We start from the raw sequence: 23,437 nt of genomic DNA, 5'->3' as shown, positions 1-23,437 counted from the left end.
TCATGCATATAAGAGCTCATACCAATCTTCCGGGTCCTTTCTCATTACAAAATCAGCAAGCACATAGTCTTGTGAATTTAATGAAAGATCCCACAACAGTTCACAAATTGGCTCATATCAATAGCAAAGCACTGTGAAAGAAATTTCCATCTTTATCTAAACAGCAAGCTCAGAACATTGTCAGGACTTGTCAAACCTGTGGACCTTTAAATGCACTCCCACTTGCATCAGGGATTAATCCTTGAGGTCAAAAAGCAAATGAATTATGGCAAATGGATGTTACTCATATTTCACATTTTGGTAAAATGCAGTATGTACATGTTATCATAAACACTTGTTCTCATTTCATCTGGGCTACTGCACAATCTGGAGATCGTTTTTGCCATGATTGATCACATTTACTTAATGCTTTTGCTGTTATGGGATGCCTTCAACCTATTAAATGGACAATGGTCCTGCTTATACAGGAAAGTAATTTCATAAATTTTATACTACTTTTAATATTATTCTTATCACAGGAATTCCACATAATCACTCTGGGCTGGAATTATTGAATGGAATCACAGCCCTCTCTGAAGAATCAGCTCGAAATTTGGGAGGGACAACTCTTGGACCTCATGGCTTGACTCATTGTTTTCCAGACCGTGGTCCAAGATTGAGACAATGACAATAGGAGTTGTAAGTGCTACATTTGTTTAACTCTTCCTAGTCCCTGTTTATTAAAAAGTGTAAATCAAACAACAGAGGCCATAACAGAAAAACTGCCTCCCACCTACAGGAACCTGAGTCCCACAAATTATCACGAATATGAGCTAGCCTCTACAAACAAAAATGGTGCTGGCTTATAAAATGTGATGAATAATATTATCAAAAGGTGGGAATGAGGTAGTTCACAACTTTATCCTCAGTATTATTGTATAACTTTACGAATTCATGTGTATCACCTCAGTATTATTGTTGTTGTACAACTATGAATTTATGTATATTTGTGCATATCACCTTTTGAATTTATGGATAAAATCATGTACTTCTAAATTATGTAAAAAGCAGGGAGTAAAACAAAATGTCTGCAGCATGTGTCTGCTCCTGGTCACTTCCGTCACTTCCACAGACCCTGCCTCTGGTCACATCTGCAGACCTTGCCTCAGGTCATGTCTGCAGACCCTGCCTTGGGTCATGTCCACAGAACTGGGGTCCTCTGCACATGTCCCATCTCAGGCAATAGAAATTCCATACCTTTCCACTGTTTACCACCCGCTCCCATAGTAACTCCCACCTTGCTTACTAGCCTATATAATCAGAACAAAAAATATTAGCGGCTCAGACTTTGGATGGAGAGTTCTCTGGGCCTGCTGGAAATAAAGTTCATCCATTTCTCAGAGGCTCAGGTGCTTTCTTGGGTGACTGGAGATATCCCTACTTCAAAACTTCTTAAAAAAAAAAAAAAAGCAAATTCTTCACAGTCTTATAACTGCTAGTGCTGTCTCTCTTCCAGAATTAGCAAACTCAGCCATCCCTACCTCCCTTTCCCTCTGGATACTAACAATCCAAAAGGAAATCGGCACTCTCTTTCAAAATAAAGCAAACACTGCACCTCACCCCCCTCCTCACCAGGCTAGGAATAACTACAGAAACAGAAATTGGAAAAGGGGGTCTTACCATCTCCCTCACTTCTTTCCAACAACCTTTCCAACAATCCTTCTGCCATTCCTAACTCCCCTTCTATTAATACTCCTTTTCCTATTTCTAGGACCATACCTTTTCAAACTCTTTACACAATTTCTGCAAACAAACAAACTATTAAATCTATAACTCACCCAAGTTATTCATATTCTCTTTCTCCAAGATTATAAACATTAGCGTCTCAATACTTCCGGTGAGCAATGTAATCAACTAAAACTAAATCTCCACTCATCCAATGAAAAGGTAGAGGAAATAACTCAATTTGTTATCTCCTAACAGCAGGAAGGAGCCAGATCTGACAATCCCGTCACATCACACCATCCTCTACCTCTTCCCAACCTCCTCTAATTTTTTTCTATGTAATGAAACATACCAGAACACTTGAGAGCTGAGCCGGAGGAATGGGCATGGACAGAGAGTGCAGGCATGGAGAATCAACATCTCCAGACCTTCCCTCACTCTTCTAGGAACTTTCCAGACTCACATTTCTCACCCTCCAGCATCTGGGTCCTTGTGATAACCTCGCTTACTCAACCTTCACAGTTGCATTCTTGTGATAAACTCCCCTGCTCAACCCCTACCCCCAACTTCCTTTACAACTACTACCGGAACCAACGCCGGCTGGAGTTGATTTCTTGAGTCAACTCTCCCTGCTGTCCCTCTACTAATAAACCTTCCCTCCTGTGCTGCAGGTGGCGTGTCTCTCTCTCTCTCTCTCTGCTTCGTGTCTCCAACCCCCATCCAGCCCTGACTTCAAGCGGGGAGGTGGGACCCGGTTGCAAAGCGCCGGGAAGATCCTGAAACCCCCGCGAGGCACTACCCGCACCCGCCCCCAACCCGGGGACCCGTGAACCGCCCCAAACACCAAGGGGCACAAACCGCTGTCTCCGCCACCAGGCTGCACCCTCCACAGCTGACAGCAGTTTCTTTACCTAGAGCAAGGACTGAAACCTCGGACCCCACTTACGGGCCAGGAAAGCTTGGAGAGGACGCGGAGAGGTGGACTCACTCACCTGGGGGAAGGGACTCATAGCAGCCGCCACTCTCTCCAGCAGCGGAAGTACCTGAACCCGAGGGAGCGCGGGAACTACAATTCCCAGAATCCCGCGAGACAGATGGCCACAGCCCCGCCCTTCCTCTGCGGAAGTGACTAGAAAGAGATTGCACCTGAAAGTCTGCAATTCCCAGAATCCACGACTGCACACTGAATTGCACCTACTTTTGTAATGGAAGCAGGCTTAGTTCACAGTTCACAGATGTTATTGGCGCCTCGCTTTCTTTTCTTTTTTTTTTCTGGTTTTCTTTATCTTTTCTCTTTCCATTTTTCTCCGTCCTCCCCTCCTCCTTTCCTTTCTTCTTTTCTTCCCTTTTTTCCCCTCAGTTTTTAAGTTACGGTACTAGTAAGTACATCTGTAATGTAAATGTGACCATATAGGAGAGAAAAGTGAAGCTTGCAATTAGAAAATAAATCACATTATAAAAGAGAAGTGACGTCTAAGATAAAAGTGAAGACCCTTGCAGGGTCTGGGTTGGGGTTGCACTGGACACGGAATTTTAAAACAGAGCATCTGAGAAATGAGACAAAATAAAGTGTCAATGGCTGAGAGATTCCAAAGAAGAGTCAACATGTTATCCTGGAGGTTATTCTTGTGCATTAAATAATCAACTTTTTAGTTAAGGTATAATGGAAGGCTGGAGGGAACTGCCTGAAAATGTAGAACTGTGTTCCAGTAGCCATGTTTCTTGAAGATAATTGTATAATGATATAGCTTTCACAATGTGACCGCATGATTGTGAAAACCTTGTCTGATGCTCGTTTCATCTACCTTATCGACAAATGAGTGAAACGTATGGATTAAAAATAAATAAATAATAGGGGGAACAAATGTTAAAATAAAAGCAAGTATAATAAAATAATTAGGAATGGAAAAAAAAAAGAAGCAGGGCATCTGAGACTTGGTTTGCTTTTCTTGCCTTTTTTACCTGTGACTGGATGCATCTACTAGACCTCTGATAATAAATCCTGGCAATCACTCCAAGATGCTAAAGACTCTGATTAGGTCACAAAACTATAGCAACAACCTTCCAACTTTTATAGACTTTAATTACTCATTTTGATGATCTGTATTCTGGGAAATGAAAGGCTCTGCCTTCAGGATATATCTTGAAAATGTTTCTTCTAACTTCAAAAATCTCATAATCTACATCCATCCTGCTCTTGACAACATACACAATAAATTGTCTCATTTTTCTACAAACCAACTGAAATCCAGGAGCCAGGACTATTCAAAAAAATGGGGAAGGAAGTTAGAGGCTCCTGTGCAGATAACTAATAAATTCAACCCTGAGATCCAGCACTGCCCGCCTTTCTACTGAGAAAGAATATAGAAGCATTTTTAACTCTACTATAAAAAAGTGAGTTAAATGCTCAATCCTCCAGATTGGAGGATTTTTATTAATAAATTGCCACCTTTATTCATCTTTGATTCCTTAGTCTATCTATGTATGAACATATTCAAAATATATGTTCCATTTTAACATTTCTAATAATACAATTCATTAGCATTACTTTTATAATGTTGTCCTACTATTAGCACCTTCCATTAATAAAACATCTTTATCACCTGAAACAGAAACTCTTTCTCTATTAAGCAATAACTCCTAATTAATCTTCTACCCACCCCCTACTAATCTCCAGTCTACTTCCTTATTCTGCTTATTCTAGATATTTCATATAAGGGGAGTCATTCCATATTTATCCTTTTGGGTTTGACTTATTTCACTTTGTATAATGTTTCCAAGGTTCATCTAGGATCTACTAGCACTTCAATCAAATATATGGATGAATATTATTCCATTGTATGAATATACTACATTGTGTTTACACACTCATCTGTGGATGAACAATTCAGTTGTTTCTATCTTTAGGCTATTGTGCAAAATATTGCAATGAACGTTGTATCTGTTTGACAATCTATGACTTTTTCTTATTTCCATTTTTGCTACTGTAGTATTTTAAATCTATCTGTAACATCGTGCTATTTCCCCCTAAGTATTTCCACACTTATTTCTAAAATATAAAGACATGTATATATTAACCACAAATACAAAATTTCACCAAACAAAATTTTTAAAATTTTAACATTTCATAATAACAGTTCCTATTCAAATATCCAATGATTTTTCTAAAATGCTTATTATATACTTAATGTTCATATCAGTATTTAAAGGTTCATTCATTATAGTATGTCTGTTGAGTCTCTTTTAGTCTAGGACAGTCTCTCCTGTAAACTTTAATCATGGGCTTTCCTTATTGAATAATCTAGGCCAGTTGTCATGTAAGATGGCCCCCATCCTAGATTTGTCTAATTTCTCCTTCGTGGTGTCATTTAACTTTTATTATCACTAAGAGAAGCAATCTGACATGGGCTTGCATTCCTGAGTATTCTTTCTAAGTATGTCAAATATGCATATTCTGGATATCTTTTTAAACCCCTCAATCATCTTTTCTTTTTAAGACTTTCATTGTGGTAACATATATCCAACTATAAATTTCCCCTTTGAACCAGTTTCAAATGCTTAGGCTTAGTGGTATTAATTACAGTCATAATATTGTGCTAACATCAACACCATCCATTATAGAAGTTTTCATCACTCCAAACAGAAACTCTGTAGCCCATTCTCCATCCTGGATCCCCAACCACTAGTAACTTGTAATACTTTTTGAGTTGATGAATTCACATATTTGCCTAGTTATTTTGGATATGTGGAATCATGCAACATTTGTCCTTTGTGTCTGGTTTATTTCATTCAACATTATGTCTTCAAGGTTCATCCATCTTGTAGCATGGATAAGAACTTTACACCTTTTATGGATAGATGTTCTTTCATTGTATTTTTATACCACATTTTGCTTATCCATCCATCTATTGATGGATATTTGGGTTGCTTCTACTTTTTTTCAATTGTGAATAATGCTGCTGTGAACATTGGTGGTAGACAAATATCTGTTCGAATCCCTGTTTTCAATTCTTGGGGTCTATACCTAGAGGTGGGATTGCCAGGTTAATGATAACACTATGTTCAATGTTCTGAGGAATCACTAAATTGTTTTCCAAAGCATCTTCACCATTTTAAATTCCTATCAAACAATGTATAAGAATTCCATTTCTTCTGCTTCGTTGACACTCCCTTTTTATTTTGGTTTAAAGAAAAATACTAGCCATCCCAGTTGGTGTGAAGTGCTATTGTGTTGTAATACTGATATCCATTTCTCTGATAACTAATGATACTGAGCATCTTTTCATGTCCTTATTGGCTCTTTGTAGATCTTCTTTGAGAAATATCTTTATTCAATTCCTCTTTCCATTTTTAAAGTGGGTTACTTGTCTTTCTGTTGTGGAGTTGTAGCATTTCTTTATATATCATGAATATCAAACTCTTATCAGATAAAGCCAACTATTTTCTCCCACTATGTAGATTGTCTTTTCACTTTCCTCATAATATCCTTTCATGTACAACACCATTTAATCTTAATGAAGTGCATTTTATTTATTTTTCTTTTGACTCCCGTGCTTGGGTGTCATATTTAAGGAATCACTACTAAAATCAAAAGCATGAAGTTTTCCCCATGTGTTTCCTCCTAATGGGAGAGTTTTTATTCATGTTTATATTCTTGATCCATTTTTAGTGAATTTTTCTATATTATGTGGGATTGAATCCAACTTCATTCTTTTTACATTTGGATAACCAGTTGTCCTAATACCATTTGTTGAAGAAACTATTCTTTTCTTGTTTAATGTAATTGTCAGCCTTGATAAAAAATAAATTGACTGTAAATGCGTGGGTTCATCTCTGGGCTCTCAATTTTGCTTTGTTTGGCTATATGTCTCTATGGCAGTTTTGCTCTACTGAGGCTTTGTATTAACTTGTGGTGTTGGGAAGTCTGTGAACTTCAACTTTTTTTTTCCTTTGCAAAGCTGATTTGGCTATTCCAGGGCCCATATAATTCCATGTGAATTTGCATTTCTCCCAAAAAGGCTGCTAGTATTTTGTTAGGGGTTGTGCTGAATATGTAGTTCACATTAAGTGGTATTGACATCTTAACTAAATTGTCTTCCAATCCATGAGCACAGGATATCTTTCAATTATTTAGATCTTCTTTAAGTATTTTCAGGATTATTTTATAATCTTCAGTATAGAACTCATTCACCTCCTTGCCTAATTTGTTTCTGAACATTTTAGTCTTTTAGATGCTATTGTCAATGAGATTGATTTTTTAATTTCCATTTTGGATAGTTTATTCCAGTTGCATAGAACATAAGTGATCTTTGTATATGTTCTAGTTTGCTAGCTGCTGGAATGCAACCAACCAGAGATGGATTGGCTTTTAATAAAAAGAGATTTGTTTTGTTAGTTCTTCAGAGGAAAGGGAGCTAACTTTCATCTGAAGTTCTTTCTTATGTGGGAAGACTCAGGGTAATCTCTGCTGACCTTCTCTCCAGGCCTCTGGGTTCAAATAACTTTCCCCGGGATGATTCCTTTCTGCATCTCCAAAGGCCTGGGCTGAGCTACAAGTGCTGAGATGAGGAATGCCAAGCTGCTTGGGCTATACCTTGCGCTTTCTCATTTAAGCACCAGCCAATTAAGTCAAACATCATTCATTGCAACGTGCATGTCTCCTAGCCAACTGCAGATGCAATGAGCAACAGATAAGATTCATGTACCATTGACTCATGTCCACAGCAACAGAACTAGGTGCCTTCACCTGGCCAAGTTGACAACTGAATCTAACTACCACAGTATATTTAACTTGTACCCTGAAACTTTGGTGTATTTATTTATCAGCTCTAGTAGCCTTCTTGAGTGTTCTTTGGTTTTTTCCATACAAAGGATCATATCTTCTGTCAATAGAGATAATTTTACTTCTTCTTTACAATCTGGATGCCTTTCATTTCATTTTCTGCCTACCTGTTCAGGCAGGAACTTCCAGTACAGTATTGAATACCAGTGGTGAAAGTGGTCCCTTGAGTTCTTTGGGCAAGTGTGACAGTTTGATTTCAAATCTTTGTGTAGAAGTCCCAGGACTGCCCTTCTTCTGGAACAACTTCTGACAATTTTTTTTTCTTGGAATGATCCTTATTTTCCTGTTCTTTGCATACTCTGTGATTTTTTTGTTGAGAAGTGGATAGTTGCATATTATAACATGAAACTCTAGAAACAAGATTCCCCAGGGTTTGCTGTTCATCACTGTTGAAAGCTTACTTTTGCTCAGCCATTGTTTGATTTTTTAAAAGCAGGAATTGAAGTTTTTCTTATTGTATATGCATGACACTATCTTCATAGTAAGAAATTTTTACACAGTGACATTATTATGGAATATACATGTGGATTTTATACATATATTTTTATATAGAAAACATTTATACAAACAGATACTTTGAAATTAACTTAGACCCATGTTTTAGTTTGCTAAAGCTTCTGGAATGCAAGGTACCAGAAATGGAAGATTTTAAAACAGGGTTTATTAAACAAGTTTACTGTTTTAAGCCAGAAAAATGTGAAAACTAAGGCTTTCAGGTAAAAATACCTTGCCACTTCTTTTAAAAATATTTTTAGAATGGTGCAATGGTGTCTCAGTGGCAGGGTTCTTGTCTGCCCTGCTGGAGACTCAGGTTCGATTCCCAGTGCCTGCAATGCAAAAATAAAAATATTTTTATTGGCATATGTTCACATACATACAGTCTATATGTGGTATACAGTATCATCACATACGTGTGTATTCATCATCATGATCATTTTCAGAACATTTGCATCACTCCAGAAAAAGAAATAAAAAGAAAAAAGAAAACCTTCTTACATCCATACCAATTACCCTTCCCACTCATTGACCATTACTATTGCAATGTCCCTATTTATTTTACTCCTTATCCCACTAGTATTTCTTTATTGTTTATCCATATTGTTTTACTCATCTGCCCATACCTTGGATAAAAGGAGCAGTGGGCACAGAGTTTTCACAATCACATGGTAAAAGCTATATCATTATACAATTGCTTTCAAGAATCAAGGCTACTGGAACACAGTTCAACAGTTTCAGGAACTTCTGTCTAGCTACTCCAATACACCATAAACTAAAAAGGGGTATCTATATAATGCATAAAAATAACCTCTAAACTCTGTTTGCAATCTCTCAACCACTGAAACTTCATTTTTTCACATTGCTCACTTCCCCCTTATGATCAAGAAGGCCTTCTCAATTCCATGATGGTAGGTGCTGACTCATCTCAGGAGTTCTGTCCCATGTTTCCAGAAATACATCCCTGGAAGTCATATCCCATGTAGAAGGTAAGGCAGTGAGTTTCTCTGCTGAACTGGCTTAGAGAGAGAGAGGTCACATCTGAACAACAAAAGAGGTTAGTGACTCTTAGGCATAGTTTTAAATAGGCTTAGCCTATCCTTTTCAGGAATAAGTCTATAGGGGTGAACTCCCAAATCAAGGGCTCAGCCTGTTGACCCACCGTTGGCAAGAATATCAGGAATTCTGCAAATGAGGACACTGAATACTTTCTCCTTTCTTCCCAGTTTCCCAAGGGGAGTGTGGAAGCTAAGGTCAGTTGTCAACTTGGCTAGGTGACAGTGCCTAGTTCTATTGCTGTGGACATGAGCCAATGGCATCTGAACCTCATCTGTTGCTGATTATATCTGCAATTGTCTAGGAGGTGTGCCTGCTGCAATGAATGATGTTTGATTTAATTGGCTGGTGCTTAAATGAGAGAGTGCAACATAGCACAACCAAAGTAGCTCATCTCAGCACTCACAGCTCAGCCCAGGCCTTTGGAGATGCAGACAGGAATCACCCTAGGAAAAGTTGATGGAATCCAGAGGCCTGGAGAGAAGACAACCAGAGATCACTGTGTGCCTTCCCATGTAAGAAAGAACCTCAGTTGAAAATTCGCTGCCTTTCCTCTGAAGAACTATAACTAAATAAATCCCCTTTTATTAAAAGCCACTCCATCTCTGGTGTGTTGCATTCTGGCAGCTAGCAAACTAGAACAGGGAGTTTGCAAATATTTTTTCTTAGTTGCACAAATTTCTCTAGTATATATCAGGGCATCAACACTAATTTGGTCAAACCAAAAAGATCTCATGTCATATTCAAGATTCCATGTACTTATTGTGTTCAACTAAACTGACCATACAAGTTAAGTTTGTAATGCACTACCCATAATATAAATTTTGCACCAAATCAATATCTCTTCCTTTGGTCTCACACAGAAGTTGATGTTGTAAAATATGGATGATATCATCCTTTACCCAGTATTCTGATTTACTTTCATCCTCTCCAGATCAGTTTCATTCATATTTCTAGTCATAGTAGGTCACTTTTCCAACTTTTAAAATAATTCTGTAGGTATGGCATAGTGATTATTCTCATAGTTTCAGAGTTTTAAGTCTGATTCTCCAGTATTACATAAATGCCTGAAGATTCTGGGAAAGGCCAGGATATATATAAATAACTCAGTATCTCAGAATATAGAAATAAAAGTTACAATTCTTGAGTATATGAGTAAGAATTTACAATATAGGACCATTTACGATAGGCCAGAAATTGTTAATCCATACTCTTAACTTCAATTCACTGGGATTTTATATTATAGTTAATGCCTATGAGTGAGGCATGATAATATTTGTCCTTTTGCTTCAGCATTTTGTTCAAAAACAGTCCTTGAAGTTCATTCACCTAGTTGCATGCCTCACAACTTCATTCCTTCTTGTGGCTGTTCAGTACTCTTTGTATGTATACATAACAGTTCCCCCTCCCTTCTCTCAGTTTTTGTACCCTTAGGCCTCCCCCATCCATTGTAACTCAAAGACACTCTGGCCATAAACACCAGTATGCAAATATCTATTTATGTCCCCACATTAAGTTCCTCCAGGTGTGTACCTAGGAACAAGTTGCATGATCACATGGCCACCAAACCTCTAAAACCTTGATTCTGAAGAAAGAATCAGATGGTGTTCAGGTTTCTTCTGTCCAATGGGAAGGCACTTGGATGGGTTATGCATCCTCTTCTGGCTTCTGGTTTCAAATGGCTTTCTCAGCCTCTGGGGTCCTTCTGGCTTCTGGCTTCTGGCTTGCTTTTCATCTCATGGGAAGGCACATGGCACCTCTACTGGACTTTGCATCTCCAGATGTCTGAATCAAGGCATCTTCTTTCTCTGTTTGCATTCCAAGCATCTCCCCCAGCACTCCACAGATTGCCAAATGTCTGTATCTGTGTCTCTATGACTTCTGAGCTCTTTCTTCATGACATTCTGTAAAGACTCCAGTAAATCACTCAAGACCCACATTAAATGGGTGTGGTCACATCTCCATCTATTAAAAAGTTTATACCCACAATTGTATCACATCTCCATGGCAATAATCTAATCAACTGATAACATCTACAATTGGGTGTGTCAAATATTTGTGGAAACAAGCTAATCAAAGTTTACTCCCTTAACAATAGGTCTGCACCCACAAGATTGGATGAGGAAAAGAACATGACTTTTCTTGGGTATGTCACAGTTTCAAACTAGTGCATCCACCCTCTGGACCCATAATCTACATTTTATTTCCATATACAGCATACATTCCTTCCATCACAATATTACAAAAGCCTTAAACCATTCCATGGTTTAACATGCAACTTGTTCCTAGGTACACACCTGGAGGAACTTAATGTGGGGACATAAAATACAGACATTACAAAATCTCATCAAAGTCACTTACAGGCATGGTTTACATGGATAGGTTGACCCACTCTCCTGGCCCAAGATTTCTTGGCTTCAGATCTTAGCTTCCATAGTTCTGTCTTTTAAGCAATTTTTACTTTGGTCTGTCCCTCTTCCATCCCTTGTAATCCAGACTGACAGTGGTTCCATTTATATAAATTGCACAAAAATTTGTTGGTTTTCCATGTAGCACACAGGGATCAAAGCCATCATGCAATAGAGCTTTCCACAAATCTTTTCTAGATAACTTCATCTCCAATCCTGGCTTTTTCTGAAAAGGCTGAGTGGTTTCATGTTTGGTTAAATTCTCACATCATGCCCTATTCTCTGAAGTCATATTTTCTGGAAGTGCAGAATTTTCCAGACAATTAATTTCTGGTTCCTTTGTGCCCAAGAGTTCAGTTCTCAGCTTATCTATTTCCCATTGCATTTTTTTATTAATTAAAAAAAATTAACACACAACATTTTGAAATCATTCCATTCTACATATGCAATCAGTAATTCTTAATATCATCACATAGATGTGTGATCATCATTTCTTAGTACATTTGCATCGATTTAGGAAAAGAACTAGCAAAACAACAGAAAAAGATATAGAATGATAATATAGAGAAAAAAATAAAAATTAAAAATATATATAAAAAAGGAAAAAACAAAAAACACAAACAAACAAACAAAAAAACTATAGCTCAGATGCAGCTTCATTCAGTGTTTTAACATAATTACATTACAATTAGATAGTATTGTGCTATCCATTTTTGAGTTTTTGTATCTAGTTCTGTTGCACAGTCTGTAACCCTTCAGCTCCAATTACCCATTGCATTTTTTTTTTTTTTAAAGGAAAGACAGAGAGAAGGAAGGAAGGATAGAAGGAAGGAAGGAAGGAAGAAAGGGAAACATCTTTAAACATTTTCTTGTTTTATTGTATTTTGTTTTTTCCGTTTTTTGTTACATGGGCTGGGGCCGGGAATCGAACCGAGGTCCTCCGGCATAGCAGGCAAGCACTTTGCCCGCTGAGCCACCGCGGCCCGCCCACCCATTGCATTTTAATATAAGCAGCAAGGAGCAAAGGGCTGCATTTTCCACATTTAGTTTGTAAATCTCTTCACCTAAGTATCCCAGCCTACACTTTCAAATTCTACCCTCCACCTAAAACTATGGCACAAATTTGACAAATTCTCTGCCACTTTAAAAGTAGTCACCTTTCTTCCAGCTTGCAGTGACACATTCTTCATTTTTTCTAAAGCCTCATTGGAAGGATCTTTAAAGTCCACATTTCTACCAACAGGTTCTTCAAAACAATTCAGGCCTTCTCTATCAACATATCACAGTTCTTCCATTATCCTTCCTTTGTCCACTTAAAAAATCATTTCAACATGTTTTGTATTTGCAAACCTCAGCACCCCACTTCTCTGGGACTAAACTCTGTTTCCGTTTGCTAAAGTTACCAGAATACAATGTACTAGAAACAGAACAGCTTTTATAAAGGGGATTTTTTAAAGTTACAAGTCTACAGTTCTATGGCCAGAAAAGTGTCCAGAAGAAGGCATCCAGAGAAAATACCTTGATTCTGAAAAGAGGGTCAGATGGCATCTGGGATTCTTCTGTTGCATGGAAAGCACGTGACTGGTGTCCACATCCTTTTCTGGCTTATGGTGTCAAGTAGTTCTCTCAGCCTCTTTGAGTTCTTTTGGCCTCTGGCTTGCTTAGCATCTTGCAGAAAGGCACGTGGTGATGTCTTCTGGTCTCTGCATCTCCAAACATTCGTGTTTAGACATCTTTTCTCTCTGTTGGTCCCTCAAGCATCTCCCTCAACAACCCAAGGTTTTCCAAATGTCTGTGCTGTGTCTCTGTTGCTTCTGAACCCTTTCTTTCTTCATAAGCTCTCATAAAGACTCCAATATACTGGTCCAGAGTCACCTTAAATGGGTGGGTCACATCTCCATCTATTCAAAAGGTCACAATCATAATTGGCTGGATCACATCTAATCAAGAGGTCACAGCCATAATTGGTTGTATCGTATCTCCTTGGCAACAATCTAATCAAAGCCTCCATCCTAAACAGTAGGTTTGCACCCAGAAGATTCATGAGGGAAAGAACATGGCTTTTCTCAAAATATATAACAGTTTCAAACTACCTTACCCATAAACCAAGACACCAATGAAAACTGTCATAACTCATTAAGACGCATCTTACACTTCATCCCAGTGTTAGGGTCTTAGGTTATTCCAGTTGTACTTCATTTGGTAAGCCATTGTTATGTTTTACTTTAGTACCATGTTGTGATGCCACTGAACTTGCAGTAGCCAAGGAATAATCTCCTGAGATGCAATGGCTTGAAGATGAATGGGGTAGTCTAATTCAATAAGGTCATCACTTCTTTCCACTTGCTTGACAATTTCAATTTTCACTACTTTATACCATGCACTTTCACTTGAATTCTGCCATACTCCCTGACCACAGACAATACAGGCTAACTGTTGGACTGGTTTCATTTCTGAAGATACATTTCCAAAACTGTATGGAATATTTTGTGCTTCCAGTAGTTCTTTCATGTACTTGAATCTTTGATAAAATGTGTTACCATCTTCATCTGGATTTCCCTCCAATTTCTCCTTCAAATGAGAAGTAGACTTCCAGAACAGTATCTTGTTTCATGGGAAGGTAAAGTCCTTCAGCTGTACAGTTCAGTGTAATTTGCTTTTGGACAGTTCCTACCACAGGAAACATAAGGCAATATTTATATCTTTTATAAGATATCTTCTGTGCCAGCTTGTTTGCATCAGAAAAACCTTGGTGAGGAGGGTGCACTCTGAAGATTGGGAAGTGGGTCATTGGGTTTTCACTTTCTATAAGCTGAACTGGGTGACTCCTAGGCAGCTCATTTTTAAAGCGTTGGTACTGTTGGGCCATGACCTCCACCAGGTGTTTTGAATGAGATTTCCTTGAATGCAGAAGCTTAAAGAAGGAAACAAACAAAAAAAGCCCCCTATCCAAGGTTTTGCAGATTGGCTCTGTGCTGGAGTATTAAAATAGTAGTTAAGCTGTTTACAATACTGTCTCAGGTCTAACTTACTACTTTCACTGAGCCTAATGTTTTGGAAAAACTCTTGTCACTTTTCCATCATGAATGGGTTTTGAAATAGGCAAAACAGAGAGAAGTGCCATGTATCCTTACTTCAGATGGCCCCCAGACAGTTTGGAAGAAACAGAGTAATTTGCAAATAAGGTCTGCTTTGCTCCCTCCTGGACCAGAAAACAGGGTACCACACTGGCAATGTGTGCTACCCTCTTTAAAACAGGTGCTAGACTGGGTAGGTTGTGGAGCAAGGGTGAGTTATAATGCAACAAAGCTTTCCTCCCATGTTTTCTGCCTGTTTGTTTGTTGGGGAAGTGCATGGGCTAAGAATTAAACCCAGGTCTCCCACATGGCAGGTGAGAATTCTACCACTGAACTACACTTGCACTCTCTTTCTCACATTTTTAAGTTGCCTTGTTCTTGATTCAGTGTTGATTTGGTCTCTATAGACCTGTATTAGTTAGGGTTCTCTAGAGAAACAAAATCAGCAGAGGATATCCATAGATGCAAAATTTATAAAATTGTCTCATGTAACCATGGGAATATAGAGTCCAAGATCTGTAGGGTGGCCTGCAAGCCAGCAACTGAAGGTGCTCAATGAACTCTGAGGTGAGGCTCACTGGGCAACCGTGGGAATGCAAGCATCAAAGGTCTGTAGACAAGGCCACCAGCTGGTATCTCCAATGAAGTTCCTCAATGAACTTTCAGGATAACCTGGCTGGAGAAGCACTGGAAATGGGAGAGTCCCAAATCTGTAGGGTAGGCTGTGAAGCTGGTGACTCTGAAGAAGGTTCTGGATGAACTCCAGAGGAGAGGCTCACCAGCTGAAGCAGGAGTGACTGTCTCTTCTGAATCCTCCTTAAAATCCATCTGGTGATTAGATTAAGCAACACTCGTTTGAGGAGACTCCCCTTAGCTGATTACAAATGCAATCAGCTGTGGTCACAGCCAATGTAATCATGATTTAAGTTCATGAAATGTGCTCATAGCAACAGAGAGGCTGGCACTTGCCTGAACAGATGACTCGGTATCACCACCAGGCCAAGTTGACACATGAACCTGACCATGACAGTCCACTCCCTGTCAACTTGGCAGCTATACACATCACCTTAAACCATATTCTCTATATAGAAAATAACACACATTTTTTTTTCCTCGCCTAACAGTACTCAACTCCCGAGAATAGGGTGGGAGTCTTTGTGTAATATTCACTCTTAAACTTGATATGTTACAACTTAAATGTGTCAACATGAAGCAACAGCATTAAAGTTCCCATTTCTTAACTGACCATGGCTGTAGTTCATATTCATCACCACCTTCTTCCACTTACCAATCCATGTTCCTGTTATCCTCAGCAAGCACTTCAGCTGGCTGTGGTTGTTTGCTGGTGGAGAGACCCAAACGTTCATTCCTGAAGTTTGAGAGTCATTGGTTGTCCTGCCTTTATTGGGTTGTTGTGGTTTTCCATTGATTTTAATCACAGGGAATGGTAGTACTAAAAGACACCCTAGGGGATCTCTATATTTCAGGAAAACTCTTCTTTATCTCCATTGGTAGTTGCTGTCCTCTTTCCCCTTGATAGTCAGGGTCAATCACTCCAGCAGTAAAGTAATTCCCTTCTTGGCTTGTTGATCCAGGGGCATGAGTAGCCCAAAATGACCAGGTGGCAGTCTTAGATTTCAGTTCAATGGAATCATTGTTGTTTTTCCTGGTGGAGCACTCCCCCTTCTGGGACTAAAATCTGTAACCAGCAGAGCTCAAGGTCACAGGGACTGGAAGTAAACATTTTCCTAGTGGATCACTAGGGGTAATATTAAGTGTGCCACTCCCATTTCCATCCATTGTTTCCTGGACCCATGGAGCCTGGCTGTGAGAAAAACAGCACCTTATGCTAGATGCTGATTCAGAGCATATACAACCTCCTGGAGAACATCACCCCAACCCAGCAAGTTATTTCCTCCTAGTTGGCACTGTAACTGTGCTTTCAAAAGGCCATACCACCCTTCTGTCAATCCAGCCACCACTGGGTGATGGGGAACATGGTAAGGCCAGGGAATTCCATGATCATATGCCTATTCCCACACTTCATTTGCTGTGAAGTGGGTTCCTTGATCAGAAGCTATGCTGTGCGAATACCATGATGATGTATAAGGCTTTCTGTAAGACCGGATGATAGTGTTGGCAGAAGCATAGCGTGCAGGGAAAGCAAATCCATATCCAGATTATGTGTCTATTCTAGCTAGGACAAAGTCTAACCCCTTCCATGATGGGAGTGGTCCAATGTAATCAAGACACCACCATGTAGCTGGCTGATCACCTCAGGGAATGGTTTCATAATGGGGGCTGAGTGTGGGTCTCTGCTCCTGGCAGATTGGGCACACAGCAGTGGCTGTAGCCAGGTCAGCCTTGGTAAGTGGATGTCCATGTTGCTGAGCCCATGCATAACCACCATCCCTATCACCATGATCGCTTTGTTCATGAACCCATTGGGAAATGACAGGAGTTGCTGGGGAAAGAGGCTGACTGGTATCTGAACAGAATGAGTCATTATTTCCACTTGATTATTAAAAACCTTCCTCTGCTGAAGTTACCCTCTGGTGTGCACACTCACATGGGACACAAATATGTTCATGTTTTTAGCCCACTCAGAAACATCTATCCACATACCTCTTCCTCAGACATCTTTGTCACCAAATTTCTAATAATGCTCTTTCCAAGTCCCTGACCGTCAAGCCATACCATCAGCAGCAGCCCATGAGTCAGTATTCAAATGCACACCAGGCCAGCTTTCCTTCCGAGAAAAATGGACAACCAAAGGCACTGCTTGAAGTTCTTCCCACAGGGAGGATTTCCCCTCACCTCTGTCCATCAGGGACATCCCAGAAAGGGGTTGTAAAGCTGCAGCTGTCCACTTTTAGGTGGTACCTGCATATCATGCTGAACCGTCTGTAAACCAGGCCTGAGTTTTCTCTTCCTCAGTCAATTTACTGTAAGAAACTCCCCAAGAGACCACAGCTCTGGTATGGGAAAGAGAAGGTAATGTGGCAGGAGTGCAGGCCATGGGCTTTTGGGTCACTTCATCATGTAACTTACTTGTGGCTTCAGGACCTGCTCTGGCCCCATCTCATATATATCATTTCCATTTTATAATGTATTGTTGCTCCACAGGACAAACTTTATGGTTTGGTGGGTCAGACAACACTCAGCTCATGATAGGCACTCAGTTCTCACGGTAACTTGGTGGCCCATGGTTAAGCAGCCAGTCTCTACTAAAGCCCAGTAGCAGGCCAAAAGCTGTTTCTCAAAAAGAGAGTAGCTATTTGCAGCTGATAGTAAAGCTTTGTTCCAAAATCCTAATGGTCTGCATTGTAATTCTCTTATATGGGTCTGCCAAAGACTCCAGGCAGCATCTCTATTTGCCACTGAACTTCCAGCACCATTGGATCTGCTGAATCATATGGTCCAAGTGGCAGAGCAGCTTCTACAGCAGACTGGAAATGTCACAGAGCCTCCTCTCGTTCACATCCCCACTCAAAATTAGCTGTTTTTCTGGTCACTCAGTAGGTGGGCCAGAGTAGCACATCCAAATGCATAATATGTTGTCACCAAAATCCGAAGAGACCAACTAGGCATTGTGCTTTCTTTTTGTTCATAGGAGGGTTCAGATACAGCAACTTATGTTCACCGTAGAAGGGATATCTTAACGTGGCACACACCACTGGACACCTAGAATTTCACTGAGATGGAAGGCCCCTGCATTTTTGTTGGATATATCTCCCATCCTCTGACATGCAATTGCCTTACTAATAAGCCTAGAGTAGTTGCTACTTCTTGCTCACTGGGTCCAATCAATATGATATCATCAATATAATAGAGCAGTGTGATGTCTTGTGGGAGGGAGAAACAATTGAGGCATCTGCCTCAAGATTATGACATAGGGCTAGAGAGTTGATGTACCCCTGGGGTAGAACATTGAAAGTATACTTCTGACCTTGCCAGCTGAAGGCAAACTGTTTCTGGTGGTCCTTATTAACATCTATTAAGGAAAAAAGCATTTTCCAGCTCAGTAGCTGCATACCATTTACAAGGAGATGTATTGATTTGCTCAATCAATGATACCACACCTGGAACAACAGCTGCAATTGGAGTTATCACCTGGTTGAGCTTACTATAATCCACTGTCATCCTTCAAGATCCATCTGTTTTCTGCACAGGCCAAATAGGAGAGTTGAATGGGGATGTGGTGGGAATCACCATTGCTGCAACCTTCAAGTCCTTAAGTGTGGCATGAATCTCTGCAATCCCTCCAGGAATCTAGTATTGCTTCTGATGCAATATTTTGCTACATAGGGGCAGTTCTCATGGCTTCCACTTGGCCTTTCATACTGTAATGGCCCTCACTGCATATTAGTTAGCCAATGTGAGGATCGTGCCCATTGTTCAGTATTTCTATTCCAATTATGCATTCTGGAACTGGGGAAATAACTACAGAATGGGTCAGGGGGCCCACTGGACACACAGTGAGATGGGTCTATGCTAAAATTCTATCAATAACCTGACCTCCATAAGCCCCCACACTGGCTGGTGAACCAGAGTGATGCTTTGGGTCCCCTGGAATTAATGTCACTTCTGAACCATTGTCTAATAATCCCCCAAATATCTGACAATTTCCTTTTACCCATTGTACAGTTTCCCTGGCAAAAGGTCATTGATGTCCTCAGGGAAGGCTTGGAGGAAGATGAACAGTATAAATTAGTGGCAGTGTAAGAAGGTCCTCATCCAAAGGCAACTAGACTCCCCCTCATTGAAGGGGCTGTGGGTCTGTAACCTGTCTCAAATCTGGATATTGATTCAGGGGCCAAGACCCCCTGTTTTTGTGATTAAACTTAGACTTCTGTTCACTTGGCCTAGAGCTCTTTCACTTTTACAGGTCAAACAAGAATTTAGTAGACTGCCATCTATTGTACTTCTGGGTACTCCATGATCTACTAGCCAACGCCACAAATCTCTGTGAGTCAGATTATTTTGGCTTCTGCTTTGAGTCTACTGTCCATTATGATAGCCATGTCCAGTTTGTCTTTGGTGGTTAAGTGCTGCCACCTGGCTTCTGCCAACTTGGGATCTGATCATCCCCATTGTGTTTAAGGATTCCAGCTCAGTGACATCAGTTCCCAGGGTAATATCTGACATACAGAGAAGGGTAACTATAGAGCTCTTCAGGGATGATGGAGCTTGCCTTACAATTTATTTCTCACAGTTCTGATAAAAGGTGCATCCTCTGGACATTCCTGGGATGTATGAGCAGGCTTTCCATGATAAATCCATTCTAACTGTCTAATCTCTCTAAGCTGTTGGATCCCCTAATCTACATTATACCAAAGCAGTTCTGATATTTCAACTTCAGATAACATCAGCCACCTTTTGATCCATGTTTCAGCCACCCATCCAAACATACATTTAATGCCCTTTCTAACCCCTTGAACTATAACATCAAATGCCAAATCTCTTCTTAGTTGGCCCATATCAAAAATTTTGCATGATCCAGCTTTATATTCCTCCCACCATTATTCAATACCCTTGAAATCCATTGCCACACATATTCCATTGATTTCTACCTACATAAATTGGAAAACTCATGCAGTTCTTTTGGAGTATAATATATCTCTTCATGGGTGACACTTTGTACCTCACCTTTTGAGGCCTGTTGGGACTTTAGTCTAGTTATAGGCCTGGAAGAAGTGAGGCATGGAGAGGGTGTATCATGAAGAGAGTTAGAAGAATCTTCCAAGTCAATTGTTTCAGGGCAATCATTTGCAGTTTCATCTGGTGAAACATTATTAATCACTCTCAGATTGATCCCTTCATGTCGATGTTGGGTGGCCAACTCCTCAGGGGGTGTTGGAGGTGGGGTGGCTATGTTCTCATGGCAGACTATTTCATGGGTATCTAGGAAAGACTCAGCATGATCTAGGGTTTCAACCTCTCCACTACATTATTATCAATCCATATGTCATCCCACTTTTCAGCTTCCCACTCCTTTCTAATCAATGCCCTCATTTTAACAGCAAACACCTTACAAGATTGAGATTTCAGTTTATGTTGTAAAGTTGCTACTATAACAATGTCTGAGTCTGATGTTCAGAGATCTCAAGTCTGCAGTGATAGGAAATAAGATTTTACTTCAGGGCACCCAAAGAATATTTACATATGTTATAAGGCATGTAAGCTTCTCATTTGAAGACTTCAGCTAATCCCTTTTCTTCATGAAAGTATATACCATATCTAACAACAACCAGCCAACATCTCTACACCTTCTATTTCCAGAAACCTCCATAAAGATGTCAAAAACATTATCCCCCAAAGTCTGGCTTTATACAGTTGAAGAATTAGAAGAGTCCAATTGTGGTATTTTGACTATCTCTTTTGCCAACTAGCCCTATGGATTGGCAGTGTTTTTCTGATTACAGAAAACAGAGTCCTTAGTGCCTCTGAGTCCTTTCAGAGTAGAAAACCAATTGCAAAAATCCATTTTAAGACTCTGTTACTTAAAACCACAGCCAGTACCAAGTTGTATTAGCTAGGGTTCTCTAGAGAAGCAGAATCAGCAGGAAATATCTGTAGATATATAATTTATAAAAATAGAGCCCAAGGTCTGTAGGACAGGCTGCAAGCTGCTCTCCCATGAAGGTCTTTAGTGACCACTCAGGAGAGTCTGGCTGGGCAACTGTGGAAATGGAAGAATCCAAAATCTGTAGGGCAGACTGTGAAGCTGGTGATTCCAATGAAGGGTCTGAATGAACTCCACAGGAGAGGCTCACTGGTTGAAGCAGGGAGGCTGATTGTCACTTATGAATCCTCCTTTAAAGTCAGTGACTGGATTAGGCATCACTCATTGCTGAAGACTCTCCCCTTAGCTGATAAAAATGCAATCAGCTGTGGATGCAGCCAATATAATCATGATTTAAGTCCATGAAATGTCCTCATAGCAACAGACAGGCCAGCACTCGCCTGACCAGATGACCGGGACCACCACATGGCCAAGTTAACAGATGAACCTGACCATGGCAAGATCTTAAATTATTTCCCAGATTTCTGACAGTCATTCTAACAATTTCTGGTTGTTTTGTCAGTGTTTCTGTGGAGAGTTGGTGGATTCAAACTGTTTACTTCATCATATTGTTGTCTGGGAAGTCTAACTGGAAAGGAATAAAAGACCTTCTATGAAAATAAATATTTTTCTGTGTTTTACATCTTTGTTTTGATATTTTTAAAAATTAAAAAAGTCATAAATCCCACCTAGACGTATATTTAAAGTGCAAAAATATCCAAGAAAAATAGAAAATTTTGAAGGTAACCTGAAGAAAAGAAGACTCAATATTCACAGAGGAAAAAAGATGAGAATTATGACACCCCTCATCAGAAAGTATGCAAACCAGAATACAACGGAATGTGGAAAGTAAATTATCAAACTATAATTCCCCACCTCACAAAAATACCATAAAAAATGAAAAGAGACAGAGAGATACAGGAGAAAAGGCTGTGTGAAGATAGAGACAGAGACGGGAGTGATGTTGCCATATACAGGAACCACCTGGAGCCATCAATAGCTGGAAGAGGCAGGAAGGATTCTCCCCCAGATCCTTTGGAGGAAGGATGGCCCAGATGGGATGCAAACATTGTTGCTGTTGAACTCCATAAGGTCAACCCAACTCAGTGTAGGTACCCACCAGAGCCTTTACATCTAATACTCAATTCTCTAGCTCTCATTGTTCACCAATAATTTTTAGTCTTATGCTTCCTTAAAAACATTTGCAATCAAACACTGTGACTGTGTGATTGTGAAAACCTTGTGTCTGATGCTCCTTTTATGTATGTTATGGACAGGTGAGTAAAAAATATGGATTAAAAATAAATAAATAATAGAGGGAACAAATGTCAAATAAATTGCATAGATTGAATAACTAGTGGCCAATGAAAGGAAGTGGTAAGGGGTACAAGAAAAAAATAGGGATAACAAAGTTAAAATATATTGGGTAGATGGAAATACTAGTAGTAAGTGAGAGGGAGGGGTAAGGGATTTGGTATTGTTCTAGTTTGCAAGCTGCCAGAATGCAATATACCAGAGACAGAATGACTTATAAAAGGGGAATTTAATAAGTTGCTAATTTACAGTTCTAAGGCTGAGAAAATTCCCCATTAAAACAAGTCTATTGAAATGTCCAATTTAAGGCATCTGGGGAAAAATACCTTGGTTCAAGGAGGCTGACAACGTTCAATATTTCTCTCTCAGCTGGAAGTGTACATGGCAAACATGGTGGTGTCTGCTGGTTTTCTCATGGCTCTACCAAAAGGGACTCTTTCCAAAATGTTTCCTCTTTTAAAGGATTCCTGTAAGTAACTCCACCTTCAGTGGATGGAGACACACCTCCATGGAAATCATCTAATCAAAAGTTACCATCCACAATTGGATGGGTCACATCTTCATGGAAACAATCAAAATGATCCCACCCAGCAATACTGAATGAGGATTAAAGGGCATGGCTTTTCTGGGGTACACCACAGATTCAGACCGGCACATTATGTTTGAGTTTTTTCTTTTTATTTCTTTTTCTGGATTGATGCAAATATTCTAAGAAATGATCATGGTGATGAATAAACTACTATGTGATGATATTGTGAGCCATTTATTGTACACCATATATGGAATGTTTGTATGTTAAGAACGTTCATGTTTGTATGTTGTTTGGGTTTATCAATAAAAAACAAACAAACAAAAATGCATGCAATCAACTACAGGCCAGAATATATATTTTTAATGAATGATAAAAACAGCAATGGATACCTTTTATTGAGTGCAAAGTGCATGACAATTTCCTAGGGGCTCTTATTCAAATTGA

At 39.6% G+C, this 23,437-nt stretch overlaps 1 protein-coding gene and 1 pseudogene across 6 annotated transcripts in view; both read right to left on the bottom strand.

Moving 5' to 3' along the window:
• Window positions 1-23,437, bottom strand: part of LOC143659032 (uncharacterized) — a 146,173-nt gene that overhangs the window by 52,205 nt on the left and 70,531 nt on the right. The window contains exon 1 of one of the 6 annotated variants that reach the window (XM_077131532.1): window positions 2,697-2,766. The exons of 1 other annotated variant lie outside the window; for it this stretch is intronic. In XM_077131532.1, coding sequence (XP_076987647.1) covers window positions 2,697-2,714 — 18 coding nt within the window. In that variant the 5' untranslated portion in view covers window positions 2,715-2,766. Of the gene's footprint in view, window positions 1-2,056; window positions 2,526-2,615; window positions 2,767-23,437 lie in introns of those variants that run through there. 4 more of the 6 variants (XM_077131534.1, XM_077131533.1, XM_077131527.1 and 1 more) reach the window with 4 other exon arrangements.
• LOC143659957 (latexin pseudogene) lies at window positions 13,685-14,374 on the bottom strand (annotated as a pseudogene).

Source organism: Tamandua tetradactyla, chromosome 16, assembly GCF_023851605.1.
Source record: "Tamandua tetradactyla isolate mTamTet1 chromosome 16, mTamTet1.pri, whole genome shotgun sequence".
Taxonomy (NCBI): domain Eukaryota; kingdom Metazoa; phylum Chordata; class Mammalia; order Pilosa; family Myrmecophagidae; genus Tamandua; species Tamandua tetradactyla.
Note: the sequence above shows the minus strand (reverse complement) of the source record. Positions and strands in the feature narration are given on the sequence as shown.